At 41.4% G+C, this 21,497-nt stretch overlaps 1 protein-coding gene across 3 annotated transcripts; it reads right to left on the bottom strand.

The window, feature by feature from the left end:
* On the bottom strand, positions 1-20,814 carry zfr (zinc finger RNA binding protein). Of its 3 annotated transcripts, none has more exons than XM_061037481.1 (20): positions 20,685-20,814; positions 20,427-20,508; positions 18,432-18,714; positions 18,203-18,341; positions 16,645-16,863; positions 16,268-16,503; positions 15,980-16,183; positions 15,200-15,518; positions 14,854-15,047; positions 14,652-14,771; positions 14,036-14,181; positions 13,020-13,173; positions 11,866-12,077; positions 11,455-11,605; positions 10,434-10,575; positions 7,235-7,332; positions 6,304-6,399; positions 4,131-4,242; positions 1,913-2,010; positions 1-1,818 (listed from the first exon to the last, which is right to left on the bottom strand). In XM_061037481.1, exons 1-20 carry the CDS (start codon positions 20,719-20,721, stop codon positions 1,636-1,638), a joined length of 3,225 nt encoding a protein of 1,074 aa, XP_060893464.1. In that variant the 5' UTR covers positions 20,722-20,814; the 3' UTR covers positions 1-1,635. The 3 variants fall into 3 exon arrangements, 2 of the variants coding, with proteins under 2 accessions (XP_060893464.1, XP_060893465.1); XM_061037482.1 differs by having other exon boundaries at positions 11,875-12,077; XR_009673077.1 differs by lacking the exons at positions 1-1,818; positions 1,913-2,010; positions 7,235-7,332 and having other exon boundaries at positions 4,198-4,242.
* Between the last annotated feature and the right edge of the window lie 683 nt (positions 20,815-21,497).

The following is a 21,497-nucleotide window of genomic DNA, read 5'->3' as shown; positions in this document are numbered from 1 at the left end:
TTGATCTGGAAATGTATTTATTCTTCTACTGGAATATGTAAAGCAGAGTGCAGAGCACAGCAAGCATTCACAACAGGACAGACACAGAAGGGTGAATACAGACGGGAGAAGAATTAAAGGAGAAACCTGAATGATGAGCCTCCTCACAGTAATGAAGGGTCCTGTGTCTGTTCTTCTGGCAGGGTTTGGAGATAACTTTTTTCTTCAACCGTTGATTCTAGCTTTGTTTACATTTCTTGGAAGTTGGACAACAACGTTCAAAAGGTCGCCTATTTAAATTCTGAGTGCATGTCCTACAGAAAAGTCTGCAGATTCATGGACAGAGAGCAATTTAAGGATGACAAGTCTGCATCGGAGCCCCCATGCTCCTGATGGTTTAACAATCTGTCAGCGCTGAACTAAGGTTGTCATTTTAGTTACTTTCCCAATATCTGGTGTTTTAAAATTATATAATCTGTTTTTTCATTGATCGATAGAAACAAAACTAAAGAACTACATCTTCAAATAAAGGTGGAGGAGAGGTTTAAATATCTGGTGTCTTGACACCCTGAACCCTCACACACTACAAGACAGAGTCTACAAGTCTAAAAGACCTGAACCCAGCTGAAAAGATGTTGGGGGGGGCAGTTGGAATTACACGAGACTTGATTTTCTCCACCGCCGTCAACAAAACATAAAATTATTAAACACATTTAGAATATTTATCTCTCCAGGAGAGTTCAGGCTTGTCTATTTTAAACATCTTAACAAGACTTCTCATGGTTGTTTTTTCTTAAATTTTTCCCTCTTCTGTACTCTACTCGCCCTCCTTTTTCAAGTCATGACATTAATCTTTTTCCAGTATTAAAACTTCATTTAGCAACTAACAAAGTTATCAGGCAAGCAGGCCGATCAAGTTCCTTTTTCACAAGGAAAGCCATAACGTTACTCAGTGTGAACAGGGCAAACCAAAGCATCTTCATCTATGTAAAGACTATACAAATACTTAAAAGAAAATGAGGAGACAAAACTACATTTAGAGCCGACAGCTTCACTACTAAACAAAAAGTCTATCCACAGTTAAAGTTCTTCTGAATGTTTGTGCGATGGCTCACAGGTCTTTTGTAAATCTTTAGAGTTAGCTTAGCGTTGATACAGAACAAGACCACACCATCAAACATCACTTGCTTTAAGCACAGTTATTCATATTAAAAAGAAACAAAACAACACATTCCAGCTCTGGATGCAGCGCTACAGATGAATGAAGGCATCAACATGAACCATTTATGTTCCACGATGCTCAGAGTCGGGCTCTGGTTTTGATCCTATAAGGTCCTCCTTCCTCTAAAAACGACTAAAAATCAAACACACGGCTCAGAGGGGAGCAGCAGCTGTCCGCATCACATCAGGTAACATCTGTTTTGGACTTCTAACAGAGAGGAGTGACGCTCAGCTTTTAGAAATCTACAACTAAAATGAACACAGGCTGACGTGTGTGTGTGTGTGTGTGTGTGTGTGTGTGTGTGTGGGTGTGTGTGTTTCATCTGAGGGAGAGAAACAAAAACGTGACTGGAGCTCAGCCTGCACACAGAAACGCTGTTTACAACATGTTAGTACTGTTTATACTCTGGTTACTTTAAATTAGTGAAGATGAGCTTAGAAGGTTTCATAATCCTTCTTGTCCTTTTTGCCTTCGCCCTCAAAGCTGTCTGTCCCATCGCTGTTGTCGCGGCGACGCTTGCGGCTGGTGTGGACGTTAAAGCGTGGGTTGGTCTGCGGCAGAGGGTCCATCCCCAAAACTTTGTGGATCTGACGGAAGGCCAGCAGCCTCAGAGCGAACTGTACGGAAACACAGAGGGTACATTTCAGCACAGTGTTTTCATCACAATCAGCTGATAGTGTGTGTGTGTGTGTTTTTTAAGAGTGTGTGTACCTGAGCGCTCGAGGTGATGTCCTCTCTCTGCTGCTCTCCCATCGTTATCAGAGTATCTACCGGCTTCTTCTCACAGGGATCCACCAATCCCGGCCCACCTGTTAGGAATGAATTAATCAGCATCATGTGATGATTTATTCATCGTGTCTCAGTGTCCTCTGCACCAACAGATGTCTACAAAGATGCTAAATGTAACCACTGTGGTGTGAAATACATTTAATGCTGCAGATCTAGCTTTTGAAATTTGAATCGATTTAAGTTGACTTTTAATGTAATTCATTTTCTTCCTATTTCTGCATGATGTCACGTTTCTTTTCAGGCTCAGCTTTCTTTATTTGTACCCGTAGGTAGATTATTTACATGTATTTAAATATATTTTGTATATTTTTATGTATCCATTTTGCAGACACGTTAAATTTCTGTATGAATGATGCTTTAGAAACAAACTAACCTGCCTTGAAGTCCTAAATGTCTGAATCTCAGGTTGCTGTAACAGGACAGACATGTCAAGAGTATTGTGTTTTATCTCTGTCTTGTTTGTTTGTTTGTATTAAAGTCTCTGATGAGTGTGAAGCACTGTCTTATCAAGTGTTATAAAAGTACTTTATAAAGTTGTAGCTGGTTGCTTTCATAATCTATCTGACCCCAGCACAGAACAAATACAGGAAACTTTAAAATTAAACTAATTCTACACTTCTGAAACACGAGGAAGTGAGGTTTCTTCTGAGTGGGATATTTCACTTTCATGCCTGTCTCGCTCCTGAAGCTTTATTTTACTTTTTTATTTTATTTTACTAAGTTTATTTAACCAGGAAAAGCCTCATTCAAATTAAGAATCTTTTTTACAAGAGTGTCCTGGCTGACAGCCAGCAGCACATGTTGTGTTACTTTTTTTTTTTAAAGATTTATTTTTGGGGCTTTTCATACCTTTATTGTACAGTACAAATGAGGGAAAGAGAGTGGGGAATGACGTGCGGGAAAGGAGCTAAAGGTCGAATCCAAACCTGGGCTGCCCGCTTGGAGGACTATAGCCTCCATACATGGGGTGTGAGCACTACCCACTGCGCCACCAGCGCATTTGAACAGAATTACAGACATTCACCAGAAAACAATCACAAACACAGATCAACATAGCCATGGTAACATGAGCAGGAAGTTATTAGGCAAAGCATCTACTCCCTAATGCATCTTCTTCCAGCACCTTCAATCTATTTTCAAAACGATTTAAAGACACCAGCCGCCTCAGACTTAAATCCTCCTGCAGCAGATTTCGAGCTGCAGGAGCAGTGTACGTGGAACTCCTTTTCCCTATTTCAATTCACACTCTCAGAATGAAAGTGCTCAAGTTTATTGAGTGACCAGACTCTAAATGAAAAAGAACGCTCACATCCTCGTCATGGTAACGGCTCTAGACGTCTCTACAAATGTGGATGAAGTGTGGAGCTGCTGACAGGCCTGAACTGATTTAACTCCTGTTTATATAAATAATAGTCATGTCAAAGTCATTTTTACAGACTTTTTATTTACAGATTTCAATTTAAGTCAAGCAGAGGTGGAATTGTTTTCCTGATCACTGGAAAGTCTGAGCGTGGCATCTCTTATAAACACAGTGGCGCTGTTGCCACCAACTCTCAGCACACTCATTCCCTCCCTCTAACTTTGCCTGGCTGTTGTGACATGTGAGTGTTGTGAATTAGATGCTTTTGCAATGAGGCTGATTTGCAAATAAAAAGGGGCATTTTCCCCCCAAAATGGCCCATTTAAATGTGCACAAACAGCACCAGCACACAGAGACGCAGTTTGTGCAGCAGTCCAGTTAGTGGTGCATTTAACCCTTTGACTGTGTTTTGTGAATTAGGACAGCGTCTAATTCCTTAGATAGATTCAGTGAACATGTGAACTAAATTGCATTTTTTAAAGTTGACCAGGCTAAGCTTGATTTATGAGTTTACAGTATGCACAGAGTGCAACCATATAAAACAAACTTTTCTGTTGTGAGGCTGGAGATTTCTGAAGGTATTCAAGAAAACTCAGAACTTCAGGTTTGTATTACTTCAATGAAACACAGAAAGGTTAATATGTTCGTTCTGATTTTTAAGATCCTCATATCAAACAGGAAAAATGTTTCTAATGTTTTCAGAAGAGAAAAAAAAAGAGAAGAACTATGAGAAGAAATAAACTTACAGTGATTACACAAAACAAAGCAGAAAACTCTTACCAGGGAGTAAAATCCCAGATGAAATACATTCAAAGATACGTCTCAGTCCATCACCGGGGCTGAGGGGGGCCGAGGCACTACTGATGGCCTTCTCTACCAGAAGCTCCATGGCCTGAACACAGAGGGCAGGAAGAATGGTTTAAATGACAGACAGATGTTCAAACTCTCTGTTATACAAGCAACAGTCAGGTGGTCCAAGCACTCCAAGAAAACTCAAGCTCAGAAGCATGAATCTTTTGAAGATACAAAATTTTACAAAGGAATAAAAGTCACACTGGTATAAAAAACGCAGTCTGTTTTTAGGGATTGCCCAGAGGGGAAAAAGGTTTAAACCGTCTTCCTGTGTGATGATTTCTAATGTGTAAGTCAATAACTTGCCGTCCCTGTGCAGCTGTGTAGCTCCTTTAGTACCATCTGTATTCACCATGTGGAGTTTTTAATGATGCTAGCTACCTGTAAGCTAGTTGAGCTCTCAGCCTACAGATACGTTGACAGTTGTCTAGTAATGACCACATCCTCTTTAGTCTTTTCTATCAAACCAGTACTCTACAAGGTTTGTTTACTGGACAGTATTAAACGGTTTTCTTTCAATGAAGGATTATGACCTCCTGAGGGAGATATGATGGGAAGTGGAGCCGCCCACGTTAGCCTAGCATAGTATTGTGATGTATTGAGTTTTCAGGGTGAGCTGCAAGTGTGAACGCAAACAGCTCAATATGTCACTCAGGCTTTTTCCAGGGAACCTCCTGCCAGTCCCCTTGAAGAAATGCTGCGCAAAGTCCGAGGGAGCTGATACACAGCCGGATACAATCATGGGAAAATTCACTTTAAGTGGAAGGAGTGGTGACGTTTATTCCCTGTGATCAGTGTAGGACCATAGACTGTATGCATGCAGCCAGTGCCATCTCTGCTCAGGTAATTAAAATGCAGCATTATGTATTATATTTGTGTTCTCCAGTATGTTATACTCTGCTCTTTTGTTTGTAATTGTGTTTCTGTGTAATTACACATAGCATTTATTTAAAGAAAAATAATTATTACTATAGCGTCATATAGTGGATTCTTCATCCCCTCACTTCCACGTCATTTCTTTTTTAGCCATGTCTTGCCTCAGGAGCCACCCCATCACCCTCTCCTGTCCAACAGGGATAGTCTCCCTCTGTGAGGTGCATGTTTGAAAAGTCAGATCAGGAGCATTTCCTCCAGAAATTCTCTAGACATTTTCAGCAGTGCATATGTGAATATGGCTAGTGTGAAGCGCTTTCTGTGTTCACACATTGTGCCTTTCAAGCCTTCTCAGAGTAACACCATGTGAAATCACACACTGGGACACCAGTGGGGTGGAGCTTCATGATGGCACAGTTGCAGACTAACAATGTAAAAGGGGCTTAAGATTTGGGGGAGGGTAATTTTGGAGATGCAGAAACTATTTTGGAAGGAAAAGTGTGAATCGGGTCTTGTTGTCTCATTAGAACTAAGAAATGTTTCTGGTTCACTCTGTTTGAGACATTATTCTCACTGGAACATATATCTCCGTTTATTGTTCATACACACTACATCTAACACAAAAGTGTGTTTAAGCACATTTGCTGAGTGTGCTTTTTTGTGATAATTAATCAGACTCCTGCTTTGAGAAAGTGACCACTGCTGTTCCATCCAAAACACCTACAGTACACGAGGACACCTGTGACAATAATGTGATTATGTCTATGAGAATAATATGTATGTATACTACTACTGAAACACAGCAGAACTACATTACCTTTAAAATGACAGATTCAAACTATTTAAAGTTATTTATGGGCCTCTTTGCCTTTATTGGAAAGGACAGCTGAAGAGAGACAGGAAATGTTGGGAGCAGAGAGAGAGGGGGATGACATGCAGCAACGGGCTGAGGTCGGAATCAAACCCAGAGTCACTGCAGCGAGGACTATAGCTTTTCATACCTAGTATGACATTAGAGGTAAACAGCTGCTGTGAGAAAATGTTGAAGACACCTTTCTTTGTCATAGAGAAATAATGTATAAATGCTGTTCAGAGTCCTCAGACAGGAACATCTTAAAGCTTCCATTTCAAGCTATCTGGGTTTTAAGATCCCTGATTTTATTTTGCAAACATTTATGTTTCTCTCATGAACGTCAACGTTTCATTTGTTTAACTAACATGAACTTACCCATCCAGGGAAGGGGGACCAGGTGGGGACTCTCTGACAGAGGTCTCTCAGGATGCGGATGATGATCACACAGGACTGAAGTCCGTTGGCTCTAGCCTTTTGATGCAATAGAGTTAGGATTACACAGTAACAAACAGGTGACAGGAGATGGACCAAACAGGTGAATCAGTTCTGCCATAGAGGTCCAAACACTACTGTGCATAATGGAAGCTTGAGTATGCTTAGGTGCAAATAAAGCCATAAGAGTATGCAATCAGCTGCCATTCTCAGTAGTCTTGTACCTCACAGTTAGTAAGGGAGTTCAAAGTTTGCAAGATGCACAAGAAATGAGGACGTTTCTTGCCATCTTCTAAACCCTGACCCCAGGTTTATTCAGGTTTTTGACAAACAGGTACGTAAAGTACAAGAGTCCGCCTGAGAGGAGAGTATAGGGACTGAAAGAGACAAAGAAATCTGCTTTACTTTACCTGTGCTCAGAGAGCAGAATCACAGGAAACTACTCAGATATTCATTTTTCTCTCAATCCCCAACCTACCAAATATATATAGAATCAAAACAATACAAACATGGAAGCACTTCTTGATGGCACAACTCTGTGCAAGTTATTGTGCAGCCTTATGGAATAACATGTAACTGGATGTCGTACTGGGACAATTGAAAAGGGGATACAAGGATGCCAGCTCTTTGTTTAGACTTTTTTTTTATAGGAGAACTTTAAATTAAATTAAATTCATATTGCTGTGATGGACATTAATCAGATCCTTGTTGTTATATTTGGCATCCTTGAATATTTTTTTTCTCTTCGAATAGTAATAGTTTTCCTCATAGTTATAAAATGAAAACCAAATGTGTGAAACACAAATAAATGAATAAACAAATAAAGAATGCATCTCATAAGGCTACAATAAGAAAGTAAAATGATGTTCCGAACCTGGAACCACTTAGCGTGGCGCAGAGCAGCCAGAGCGTCAAGGCATTTTTGCCTGTCCAAGACGTCCGCTGGGTCTTTCACCATACCCGAGGTTACATCTAAAAATGGATTTCAAGTGTCAAAATGGTGATGAGGAACGGGTGTTTGACCAGGTCAGCGAGGCTGGCAGAGAACAAACACATTGCCACACATACCAAAGGTTGTCTTGTTGTTTTTGGATTTGTACAAAAGTTACTGACATAAAAAAAACTGACTACACAAACCTACACATGGTCAGAGTGGATAGAAACAGATCGACAGTGTACAAGATGTTAAGTCATTATATTCTGTAAGAAGAGTGTGAATTCACTGACTCAACAATGAACATGGTTACACTGGTGTGTTTGTAGCTACATTATATGTGTTTATCTCAAAGATATCATGAAGCCAGTACCATTTTATCAGGTTATTGTGTTTTAAAAGATTCCCATTTCCACCTTTAGTTGCATGGGAGCAGATTTTTGTTTTTGGTTCAATTTCAAACACAGAGGAGGAATTTAATAATAATGATTTTTAAGACCAGATACGACCAGAGATTTGCGACAAGAGAAGTTCAAACTACTTAGAAAGCTCTACTCATAACCCTCCTGTTTATCTTACAGGATTATTATCTTACATGTGACTGAGAGGTAGTCTGCTTTCTGTCTGGATCATGGTGAAGCCCACAGCACAGAGCTTCAGGTCTGTGTCTGTTTTAAAGGAGATGGGGCTGAACTACACATTAATACATTTGTGAAGTATCCTGATTTAGTGTGAAGGTTCATTATCTTAAAACACTAAAAGTTATATACATGTGCTTACATTTTTTATGAAATATTATTTCAAGATTTTTATTGCTCAGACAGCTGAAGACAGCCATGCAAAGTGTTGAGGAGAGTAAGGGATCCGGATATCTGAGGATTGAAACCCCTCGTTGGAGGCTACAAAGGTGTTAATTGTTGTGACTTTGCACAGTAAGAAATAAGCTATTATACAGCTTGATATGGTTGTCATAATGCAAGATTTAAATTAAGATATGATTCCAGTAAAAATGGAAGTATTTTGTTAACCGTTTCAATACCATGGCAACAAAAACTGAAGTCCCAATACTGGGTCATTGCTTGTCTTCAATTATCAAAAGAAAAAAGGTGCAGGCAAACTCCTGCACACCGTCCAAATGGCACAAATCACTTTGCAACGTTTGGGTTCCCTACAGGCAGCCGACTAAAACTTGGCCACAGTTTTGTTCAGTTTCGACCGGATGAATGATTTTGCCTGCAGCTTTTGATGGCTTCATTCCTCTCCTGCGTACTTTTCTTATGAAAAAGATGTATTTGTTTTTTAAAGATTCGGAACTTTTAAATACTAAAATATCATAGACCATATAGTTTTTAAACATGTGGTATCTGAAATTATGACAACCTTAAAGCCTGCGAGTTTAGAATAGCAGAATGACATGTTTCTGTCATGTATATTTAGGTGATTTAATCTTCTCTTTGTCCAAAGCTCTCTTTATAGTTCAAACTGTCAACTTCTCAAAAACCCTTTTCACCTGCGATGTTCTAAAATATTTTTACTTGTTGCAAATCTTTGGTCTGAATCTGCTTTAGTTTAAGGCGGCTGCAGAGAGAAACGAAGGGTCAATGGTTTATAAAATAATGACCTGATAAAAAGTGGCATGGCAGTAGTAGGTGTGGCAAAGTTTTTGGGATGTGAGAAAACCTTGGTCAAAAATCCTTCCGCAGCTGTCGGGCCCTTCTTAAACTCTGATAGGAGACAATGGAGACTTTTTTTTTTTCCTTTTTGTTTTAAGAAGTAAAGGGGTCTGTGTTCTGGACTGGTAAAATATCACTACAGATATAAAGAGGAGGAAGCAATGGGTGCTGAAGAAGAGAAAAAAACATGAGAACTACCAGCAAACGAAAGGGGTTAGGATATCACTGCATGCATACCTAACATCAGCAGGTTGGAATAAGACCCCAACAATCCAGAGGCTGTACTCAGGTCCAAACACAGATTCCTCTCACAGCCTGCTAACCTGAGCACTTAACAATACTCCCCTAAGAATACTTTCAGATCATCAGATTTTAAAGCATTGATCACAGGTTGAGTTCATATTTTCATTGAACAGAAAATGGACCTCGTCTTTCTTTTTTTTTAGTGAAATCAAAAAGACAAAAAGGTGGTTGGTGTTTTCTGAACAGATCTAAAGTTTACCTCCTGGTGGGCCCGATTAAGAGTCTGATGTGTGTAAAATAAAATAAAAAGTGATCAACTCAGGGGAGCACTTTAGGAACAGGGGACCTCAGCATGGTGAACTGATCGCCAGTACACAAAAGGAAGATTTGTTTCCTGTGAGAAAATAACATTCAATCTCCTCTGACAAACCTTGTTTAGAGAAAAAATTCAAACAAGTTTGCAAACTTTTTGCCAAATTCAAACTTGAGGAACAGAACTGTCTCCTGTTGTCTGCATTTTAAATCTTCTGCACTCTTTTTTGACTCTTCATCTCAAAGTTACTGTAATGCATGTCTCCCATTGAAATATGGCTGACAGTACAATGGAAACAGAATCGCCTGAAACACAGGAAACAAAATAGAATCTCACCTGGGAATAACTAGACTTAACACAATGCAAACACTGATCATGCTTTGTTTAAAGGATAAAGATAGCTTCTGAGAGGAAGGAGTTACAGAGCAAAGAGCCTAAGAGCAGAACTGCTGGCACGTTTCTCTTTCTTCTTTTAGATCCACTGATCTGTTCCGCATAATTTAAAGGAGAGAAATCACTTAAGTAGGGGTCTCCTATCACAAATCAGTAAAACAAAGTGTTATAAATCGGTTATTTCATTAAAATAAATAATCTCTTCTGGTGTTTTTAGTTGTTTTAAATGAAATGTCTGCAAAGGAAAGAGACCACAGCTAAAGTTCTGATGAGCTCACACTCCTCATTGCCCCGTCATTTTTGATTTCTAAAAATGAATCACAAATGAGGAGCAAGTTTCCAGGATGATCAGATCTAAAGCCCAACAAAACCCATGTTTGTGGAGTGCCAGCAGGTCGCTGCTCTTCAGGGATTCAACCAACATGTCGAAATTGATTTCATAGAGAGAGCAAGAGAGAGAGAGAGAGAAGGGCAAGAAAAGAGGTGCACAGGAAAGGGCTGTGAGGGGGTCTCCAACCTCCGTCCCGGCCTGTCTCCTCTCTGATGATGGGCGAGGTCAGTGTGATCGTCACTTGCATCTTTGGCTCGGTACAGGAAGTCAGAATAATTGCAGCTTCCTGGATAGATCCCTTCACCTCGTATTTCTCTGGTGTTACAATCTGAAACAAACGGCACAGATACAAATGTAGTTATTTTCTTGCCGACTGTTATTTTGACGGACAAGGTCGTAGAAGTTCTGTAATAATGTGTTTTTACATTTTTTTTTAATGGGACTGGATCAGTTTTTCAACAAATATTGAAACCACTGCTCTTGTTCAGTCCCGTCTGTGCTGTTATAGAGATAAACTGATCCTTTCAAGAAACGACCGCCTGACAAAAACCTACAGCACTTGTCACTGTGAAGCTTAAGTAGTAGTGCAGTTTGGCTATCGTCAGCACTTGCTAGCTCATGCTAATCGACCTTCTCAGTTACAGCATTGCATGTATGCTAGCGCAATTATGCTAGCGTTAGCTTGCAAAGCATCCTTGGCTCAAAACGGCAGTCCATAAGCTCCAGCTTGTGCCAGCATTATCTCAGTACAGTCAGCGAGCAGCCGAAAGGGAAAAGTTTTAGACCATGTTTTCTGTCAAACTGGGATTAAAAGACGACACATCTGTGCTGAGCCACACCCACACCCACCCACCCCCACACCCACCCACCCCCACCCCCACCCCCACACCCACACACACACACACACACACACACACACACACACACACACACACACACACACACACACACACAACCCTGCTGTTGTTCTGACTAAACTCAAATTGAAGTTTATTGAGGAAAAGAGCCACAAAGATGGTATGTGTGCAACAGTCACGCTACATTGAATTTCAAGCCCATTGTTGATGTAGGTTTCAAGCGCCAGACAAGATGAATATGGCATATAACGGAGAGTAAATTTAGGGCTCTGTGGCTATTTCATAAATCTGACTATTAAAGCTTTCACTGAATATATATGTTGATGTGTGATATCCTGAAAGAACAGTACTGTTAGCTGTTTGGGGAGGTGCTCCAGGATGCGGGTCAGGAGGCTCTTGGTGGGTTTCTCAGAGCACAGCAGGACCAAGTTTACGTTCTTATCCCCACGAAGCAGCAGGCCTTTAGCCAGGACTCCAACCCTCATCACACCCTTCAGTGCCCTGAAACAGTCAGACGAGGAAGAGAGACATGTCAAACAATGTCAGATATCAGAGAAACAATAAATACAGAAATATACAGTTTCATTCATTCTTTGCGTCTCTTTCTTTTCAACTAGGTGTCTCCTTAGAAATGGAAATCTCTTACTTTTGTTTATTAGAAGGAAGTGTGTAATGAGTGGAGACGGGTAACCTGTCAATAACATAAGCTGTAACATTTAGTAAACAATAGAATTGGATGAAAAAAGACTGAAGAAACCCACTTCTCACACCTGTCTTTGGCAGGTTCTTTTTTCTCTTTGTCCTCCTCCTTGCCCTTGTCCTGGTCTGTTATAATGTCAGAGACAAGCTTGAGAGCCCGTTCTGTGATCGACACGATCTTCTGAATGGACTGGAGCTCATCCTCTGAGGGGTAGATGGCTGCGTGTTTGGTCATGACGTAACGATCATCTGAAGAATCAGGCCGACGAGGAGGCTGGAACACACAAAAGATCAAATCAGATTAAAACAGAATACAGAGAGGGGATCTGTAGAGGACAGTATAAGCAGGAACCCAATGTAACAACACTAAAGATTTCATTTCCTGCATTCTGATTTTTATGTACCAATTTCTGCATTAGCTACACCATTTTATAATCATGATCTAGTCTTGTGTGCCTGTCTTAAAGAGTCTATCTTGATGCTTTTATACCAATGATAAACACATTTTATTTATTATTGCAGCATGCTCTGTGCATGCTGCAATAAGTTACAATGTCCAGATTATACAAAAGCATTTTTGTCCAGATCCCGCTGAAATCATCGCCTCTTCCCATTTCTGTTTGCTTGTAGGATATGTGTCTGCTCCTCTGGCAATCTTAATCAGACGTGTGTTTTAAAAAGGCACCCAAACAAAACAACCCCAGTTTCACTTACATTTCCATTATTACAACAGATGAGTCTCGTATGAGGGCTAGTCGCGGGCCATATGACCAAAACAGGCTCGCTAATTTTAGTAATCTTGGACTTGAGAGAAGCAAGTTGCCAGTTGAAACACACAGTCAGCAAGTTGACCCGTCCTAATAGAGAAGCAAATCTGTGCTGCGCTGAGCTCAAGTGACACCAAGTCATGCCATTCCAGCAAATAACCTCTATCAAAGCCTGGACCGAATGAGACACGCTGCAAGCAGGCAAACCCACTAAATGTTCTTTATTCACTAAAACTTTGAGAGGTAGAATACAAGTTAACCTGATTGCTGACACCTGCTCTAACACGAGGAGGAAGCAGAACCCTGTGATCAGTGGGCATGTGAAACCACTGGCTCTGCTCTTAGCGTTAGATTGAAACATGCAAAAGACCGGGGAACTCTATCACTGCAGTTGTCTGTCACAAATGCCTCCAATCTACAATGTTACGTTACTTATTTTTTAAACCTACCACAGGACCCTGCGGCTGCATGCCAGGCATGCCAGGCCGGACTCCCAGTAGACCAGGAGGTCCCTGTGGATACCCTCCGTCTGGAAGGCGACGTCGATCATCCCAATGATGCTCCTCCTCCATACGCCTCCAGTACATGTCTTCTTCATAACGCCTGAAAACAAAATACATTAAACTTCATTCATACAGAGGAAAATTCCCATTTCACACATTCCCATTTTTCCCAGAGAGCATAGCTGTCCTTAAAGAGCCCATATTATGCCCTTTTTGGGGTTCGTATATTTAATCTATGTACCTACTAAAGTATGTTCACAAAAGCTAAAGTTATTAAAAAGTGTCTGTTTTCATGTACTGCCGCTCCATGCACCGGCTCGCTTCTGACTCTCTCTCTAAGGCTCTGAAGTGCCCACGTTCAGAGTCCCCACATGTGCCAAGTCTGAACTGATTGGTCGGCCTGTCGGCTCTGCCGTAATTTGTCAGTCGCTCAGCACGGTTCTCGGAAATGTCCCGCCCCTTTAACCATATTGGGAATGCAGCCACTTTGCCTCCGAGGAGAGCAAAAACATTAGCACCTTAGCACTACTGTGCTACCGCAGGCTACGGCATATCGTGGGAGTGCTACAGAAGTTAATGGGCGTGCAACATGAGCTGCAGGGCTTGCCACAACGAGCCAATGGGCTTTGATCAGTGATCTCACACTGACAAGACGTCACACTGGCAAATTGTTTTAGAGGGGGGCTAGAACCGAGCGTTACATGCAGCTAACGCTGCAGCTAACGCTGCAGCTAACGCTGCAGCTAACGCTGCAGCTAACAGGAGGACGTAGGAGAAGCCGCGTTTCCACGGACTTTGAATTTTTGCACATAGATGTGCCTAAACATGCACAGGACACTTGGAAAACACACTAAAGAGCATATAAAACCAGAAAAAGCATAATATGGGACCTTTAATGCAATTGATGTGAGTAGATTGTCATAAATACATCTTTCCTCCTGTATAATAAGAAATGAATTTACCGCATCTCCATTCTCCAACGCTCCTCCTCCTCTCTTCTTCTCCAGTACTCCTCTTTCTGCATTTGCTTCCTCATCTTCTCCTCCTGAATCTTACGTGCTCGGATGCTCGGCTTGACCTCCACCTGCAGCTCGGGGTTAACCTTTTTCTGCAGAACAAATATTTAAAAATAACGTCAGGGGTGTTATAAAGAGGATACAAAATCAACATTAAATGGATACCTCTTTTACTACCATGGCAACAAAAACAGAAGTCCTTGGCACCCAATATTAGGTAAGTTATTGTTTTAAGTTCCTTACAATGTCAGCAAAACTACTGTGCACTAACACTGTGCACAAGTGCACAAATACATTGCCAACGTTTTTGTGCAATTTAAAGTTTGGGTACTGTTCGATTAAATTGATAAAATAACGCATGGTATCACTTTGAAACACATGGTAAGCTGGCAGATAGGTTATATATCTATAAATGAAAACTTGATAGTTTCGATATTTTGCAGATTTTAGACAGGGAAACTTGTTTTGAGTATTTATGAAAACCTTCATTAAAACCCTCTTTGAGACTTCTGATAACAGCAGCAGGTAAACATACAGTAAAACACTTTTGTCAGATACAAACCTTGTACTGCAGGCGATGTCTTCTCCCTTTTAGATGCATTTCTTTTGCATTGGGATCATTGAAACTACATTCACACAACTTGCAGTGGAAGCGGATAACTTTGCCTTCATCATTTCGTACCTGGAAGATAAACACATGTTAAATTCCAGATCAAGTAAACATATGTTAGCTTCAGTTCATGCACAAGTCCATCCCAACATACCTCCTCCACATAGTCATGACCGACAGGCTGGACGTCACTCTGCAGAGCAGCAAGGGCAGATGAGGACAAAGAATCTGATATGTCAGTCTTTTGCTCCGACAGACCTGAAGAGGGTGTTGCAGGTTTAGCAGAATCTAGCTTTGCCTCCACTCTGCCCTCCTCCATCTTCACTGTGGACTGGAGTTTATTTCCACCTGAATTTGAGAAATTACAACTTGGTTTATTCATTTCCAGACAATCTCAATTTTTCCATTTAAATTGTGTGTGATCTTTAGAGATGTAAACAAAGCTCAAGACCGAGCTCACATGAATCCAGATGTTGCACCATAAACGTGCTCGTACTTACCAACAAAGTTGATCTTTGGAGTGTTGACTTTCTTCCCAGCTGAAGTGGAGCTGGCAGCAGAGAGGCTGCTGGTTAACGGGTTCTTGACTCCACCAACACCACTGCTGACGATGTTAACAGGTTTCAGGTAGGGGGCGCTGGAGGCGGAAGCGGTGGAGGAAGAGGCGGACCCACCCAAAGAGCTGGAGGTGCTGGAACTGTTCAGGGGAGCTGTGGTGGTCTTATTGGGGGCAGCTGTGGTGGAGGACGATGACTGAGTGACCATACTGGGCTCAGTGGAGGGAATTGGCTTTCCAAGTTTAGTGTGAAGCTTCACAACCTGCAGAGGAGGATTCAGAGAAGAGAAATAGTCTTCCTTAGAGGCACTCTTGGGAAAATATTGTATTTTAAATTACCGGTAATATAAAAACATGAGGTTTCTTGTTCACAAGGAAATACTTTAGTAGTGGACAGCAAAGTTTTCTTTGGTTGTTCAAGTTTCCTGCCAAAAACTGAGACGTCACTAAGCTGGCAGCCTTAAAGCGTCTGTAGGTGTGAACTTGAATGGATGTCTGTCTTCACTGTGAGCTGATTTAAGCTTTAGCCCACACATAACTGCACTGAATAGAAGGGTATATTTATATAACACCATTGCTCTTTCATGTTATGCAACTAAGAAATTAAGGAAAAAAATGTTGTTGTTTTTTAAGTTTGCACAAAGACTATGCGCAATTTATAAAAAAGAAAATCCAGAACACTTTGAATTGCAAGGAATAAGTTTAATTTAGCTTGTATCCTTACCTTCTGGTGTTTGGCTCCTCGGATATGTGCAGCGTAGGCATCAGCACCGGTGCAGGAAACATCGCAGAGTTCACAGCGAAGCTGATTCTGAGCATTTCGAGCCAAAACTCCTCCACTGCTCCCGCTGCTGGTGCTGCTCTGAGAAACTTTGAGAGCTGCCTCCTTCTTCTTGTGCTTCTGACCTTCGAGATGTTCTTTATAAGTCTGTTGTCAGTGGATAGAGGGGGTCAGAGATATCCATATTTATATTACACAAATATTTGCGTCATGGAACATCATTGAACTCACCTGTGGGCCGGCACAGCTGATCTTACAGACATCACAGTAGTGGATCTGAGGGGGTTTGGGGGGCTGTTTTGGTCGGAGCTGTTTATTCTGGAAGGGGGGTTTTTTGGTGAAGGTGTTTCCTGTCCATGCTGCTGTAGCTGCTACAGCTGCCACCGCCTGTTTCTGTTGCTGCTGCTGCTGGTAATAACTGGAGGCCGCAGAGTAAACCGCTGCCTCATAGCCCGAGTATGACGTTCCTGGATAAGGATAAAACGAGGACAGCTAAGAACCTGCATGTCGTTATAGCATCTTAAAGGCTCCATCAATAATTAAAGCTAAAGGTTAATGCTACTACCCGATGTCCTGTTCATAAACTAATACTACTAATTAAATCTTACCAGAGTAAGTGACTGCGTTGGTGCTGTACGTTGGGCTCTGGGAGTAAGACGGGACCACAGAGGCGGCAGCGGCCACAGGCTGGACCGTGGAGGTCACTGGGTATATGGAGAAGGTGGAGGAGGCTGGACTGGGAGCTGCTGGTTTTATCACAGTCACTTGTCGAGTCTGCTGGCTCTGCGTGTACGATGTTACACCCTGACTGTATCCTGGTTTAGGAGCTGGAACACACAGAGATGATTACACGTTACTGCTCACAATAGCTTTTTTTAATGTACGGAGGAAATAAAGAATGATTGGCTGACATTATTGGCTGCAGATCGGTAAAGTGCTGCTGAGTGCGTCAGTCAGCAGTTGTTGTCTGTTGTTCCACTTATATCAACTTTGGTCTTTGGCATAGGATGTGAGCTTGGGCATTTTAATCATTCCTGGCGTACTTCACGTTCATTTTGCAGACCCTGCACATTGACTACGTTAAGTGAGGCTTTCTCTTACCCAGGAGATTATCGAATCCACAGAGCGCTCTAACGCTTTCCTTCAATGAATGCCTTGCTCCAAAGACAGTACAGGCAGTATGTTAGGTATGTTGGACACAGCCATACATTACCAACACTGAGAGCTATCTAGTGTTAGAAGTGCAACTGACGAACCAGGACCAGGATGGTGGAGAGGGTGCACGAGAAGAATGCCAGCAGCAGGTTTACTGTGCTTAAACTGGCTGCTTGTGAAACTTGAGTAGGAAAGTATGTCTTCAAAATTTGATTTGCGGATGTTTAGGATCGATTCTGAATCGTAGAAGTTAATAACTGTGATTCTGACGTGATTCAAATTTTTCTCACACCTCTATTATCTTTTACACCTAACATTACAGTAAGTAGAAATGAAGAGTGTGTTCGCTGGCAGTGATTAAACTAAGTCTTATTACCCCATTAAAACCCAGATGTTGGGGATGGTTTGTCAGACTATCATTGCTCATGACCCTCCAATAGACCAAACAGATTAATTTTCACTCCAACTTTAACCAGACTGTGTCCTGCCACCCCCCTCAGTAAATATATCACATGACATCGGGTTGAGCTGATGGGAGAATGCATCAGGAAATATTCAGAAAAATTAAGACAAGAGGGAATGATGACAATAATATCCTGTGACCAGTGAACGACCATAAACTGTATGTGCACTACCAGCGGAGACCTTTCATGCGCACAATGAAACCACTTCATTTTGGTCACTATTTTCTTCTCTGCTCTTTGTTTATATTGTAAATGTGTCCAATGACATGTTGTATTGATATAAATGCAATAATTGCCATCACATCATCTGCCACTTCTACATTGTTCTTTAACTTCATGTCTTGCATCCTGAGGCCCACCTTCTGTTAGAGAGGGAAAGTCTTCCGCTTTGATGTGTGAACAGGCAACTAAAAGATTTAAGGGACTCTGCCTGAGGTTTTCTAAAAGTTTACAAGAGCGCATAAATTAAAAAGCTCATGGTTATATTAAATGAATGTCTGTTTTTTCAAATGGTATAAGTGAATAAAAATGAGTTGAGTGTGTTTACCTGTCTGGTAGTAGGACTCTGCCACATTGGGTTGTGGCTGTGCAGCAGCAACAGCCGCTGTGGCAGTGGGCTGCTGGTAGTACTGTTTACTGTCATAGGCTACAGCAGGAGCTGTGGAGCGGACATATGAGTACGAGTCCTGCGGAGGAAAACAGTGAAGAAGTTAGCTTTTTTAAAAATCCAGTGTGAATTCTGAGATTTTTATTATCTCTGCAAACTGAAAATGTACCTGGTAGTTCTGTGAGGTGACGGGTGGGGGTGGTGGAGGGACTTCAGGCTGGCGTTGAGCGTAGCCATAGTCGGTGGCAGCGTGTGTTGGCTGGTATCCTCCATAAGCAGCAGCAGTAGCCGCAGCTGCTACGGCAACAGGCGCAGGCCTCGCTACGGCAACAGTGGCTGCGGTCGGAGCGTAGGCTGCTGCCACAGTGTGAGCCGCCACAGGAGCTTGATGAACTGTGTAACTGGCCACTGTGGTGGGATGAGTGTAGGCTACCCCAGCTGATGGCTGCTGACTGCAAAGAAACACCATGAAAGAGTCAAAGTTTTTATTAGGGGTGTAATGGTTCACAGAGATCACAGGTCGTTTCACACCTCAGTTTTTGGGTCAGGCTTCAGTACAAATTCGGTCAGGAAAAGCAGGGAAAACGATAAAAAATTACTGGATACATATTTCAAGGTTTCTCTAATTTATTTTAAAACAACAGTAGTTCAAGTCAGTCTGTTCAATGTTGTGTTATTTCGAACCACCTGTGATAGTTGGTACGACCTAAAGTATTTTAACATTTAACAAAAATGAGAAAAAGGCTTTTTAAAAACAGCCTATCTCTGTTGATTGACATCTCTTGGTAATGCCGTCTTACATACATTAGCATGTTTAACGTGTACTGCACTGTGAACCCTAAGTTCATGCAAACAACTGATTTAAGGAAGCAGGCGGGTCTTCTAGCTCTGCTGGATCATCTTGAAACCGTATATTTCTCTTCTTCTTCGTACTTTGTTTAACAGGGATTAGCACTACAAGCATGACAGCCACCTGGATCGGGGTGTGAAACTGCAATGTGTGATGCCTTTTTTCTCCACTCAGACGTATTTGTCGTATGACTTCATGACCGAATCTGTGACATTCATAGTGACGCCAAATCAACAGGGGTGTAAAAATCGCATTCTTGAACCAGCAGTCTGAATAGGGCTACAGAAAGGCTAGTGTTTGTATTGAAAGCAGAGAGCTGTAATTATGTGTGTTTTAGATATTTTCAATAAATAGTTAATTGACAGCTGTCTGAAACTTAAATTGAATTGCCATAAAAATAAAAAAAAAATTAGATTACATGCAGTTTTGGTGTCAATAATAGATATTTTTAAAAAGAAAATTGGTTGGCGGATGTGGGGCGGCTGTGGCTCAGTTGGTAGAGTCGTTGCCTGTCACCCAGAAGGTCGAGGATTCAATCCCCAGCTGAGCAACATGTCCGATGTGTCCTTGGGCAAGACACTTAACCCTGCATTGCTCCCACTGCTACTGTGGCGGTGTATGAATGGATTAGTGTTGTGCTTAATCGCTGATGTATGTCGCTTTGGATAAAAGCGTCTGCTAAGTGAATTGTAACATGAGTCATTATTGGCAGATCAGATCTTGCAAATCAGAATCAGCCTAAGACATTCCAACCATCGAATCTCTACATGCAACACAGCAATAAAGAAAAACTAAACCAAAGTGGATAGGGTTCATCTAACTGAAATGTGATCATGAATGGTTATTACAAGGTGAACAACAACCGTATAAAGCACTTTTATTTTAATATAATTTTGATCTTTATTCTTGAATACAGCAGTTAATGTGGGGCTCTACCTTTTGGCTGGTAATACAAGGTGTATTCACACCTGTCTTCCAAATTACTGTGACACTTTACGCAGCTCTGTTGATTTTTTTGTGGTGTCTGATAACCCTTTAAACACAGTGTTTTATTACAAGAGCTCATATAACTGTATAATATCTGAGCTTCATCACAGATTATAAAGCGTTTCAATCCCCTTGTACTTTACAGTGCTCCTCCGCTGACATGTCACTGCAGCAGCGGAGGGATACCCGCCCCCTCCCCCAGCTCGACGATGGCAGCTGCTGGAGCCTCACAGCCTCTGCATCACCACACAACCTGATCCCACAGCTTTACTCACTCACATTACACAGCACATTGACATAAATGCCGAGTATCCAGGATATCCTTACCTATATTGGGCAGCAGCGCCGTGGGTAAATCCAAAGTAATTGCCGGTAGCCATTTTGGCATCTTCACCGAGCCGGCTGGGCACTGCGGAGGACAGATACACAGGATGACGCTAAGCTAAGCTAACAGTTAGCATCAGGCTCAACCGAGAGCTTCAAGGACTACCATTTAACCTTATTATCTCCATACGGCTTTACTTTAAATTAATACATTCTTAATTACTGACTGGTACATAATAAGTACGTTTATGAAATACTCACCATAGGTGAAGGACACTACTGGACATATGGGAATCATTGGTTTCGTATTTTCTATCGTTGCCCGTACTGCAGACCAGCCTTATTTCATGTCGTTCCCGGATATCTGTGTCGGCGCATGCGCAGAGGAAAGGGTTATGTGGTTGTTTTCTGTTCGAAAAACTTTATTAAAGCAACAGCCACATTACACGACCAAAACATTTTTTTTAAATCGTGTTAAGATACAGAAATTAATTAAAGCACACACAAAAAGCGCAGCGATAGAAAGTGAGCAACCGAAAGCAATCATTTATTACATTTTTACATCTACACAATATTTCTCAAGCCATGTCTTGAAAGTTCTTTACTGAGGATGACTGTGTTTACCATAATAAAAATTGGAAAAGGGTTTGGTAGGCCGAAAACACGTTGAACATGTTTTACCATAATTTCTGTTATAGTAACCAACCGTTCTCATACATAAGAAAAGCAACTTGGATTGTATATTTACTGAATATGTGTAATATATAAGTTGAGCCTTAATTGTGAAGCTACCAGGGGAGGGGAGGGGATTTGTTTTTACCAGTCTCAATCTCACCGTGACATCACAAAGAGAGACAATTTGAAACTGAGCATTTTTCTCTGTGTTGTAAGATTTATGCAGACCACAGACTGGATGGGTTTATTTCACATTTTGTGGGTCGGTAGACACTCCAAATATAGGTTGAAAAACACTGTCAAATAGTTTTTCATAATATGTCCCCTTTAAGTTTCCTTTAATTTCATGAGGGGAAACAAAATAAATCTCTGGCTCTCTAAGATTACGACAAGGCCTTC

This window comes from Labrus mixtus, chromosome 5, assembly GCF_963584025.1.
Source record: "Labrus mixtus chromosome 5, fLabMix1.1, whole genome shotgun sequence".
In the NCBI taxonomy this organism is placed as follows: Eukaryota; Metazoa; Chordata; class Actinopteri; order Labriformes; family Labridae; genus Labrus; species Labrus mixtus.
This window is presented reverse-complemented; position numbering and strand designations above follow the sequence as displayed.

Excerpts from the sequence above, each read along its gene's own strand:
- zfr (XM_061037481.1), bottom strand. The coding sequence starts at position 20,721 with ATGATTCCCATATGTCCAGTAGTGTCCTTCACCTATG. Across the intron at positions 18,342-18,431 it reads TCACCTCACAGAACTACCAG|GACTCGTACTCATATGTCCG; the intron begins GTACATTTTCAG and ends TTTCCTCCGCAG. Across the intron at positions 14,772-14,853 it reads GTCATGACTATGTGGAGGAG|GTACGAAATGATGAAGGCAA; the intron begins GTATGTTGGGAT and ends TTTATCTTCCAG.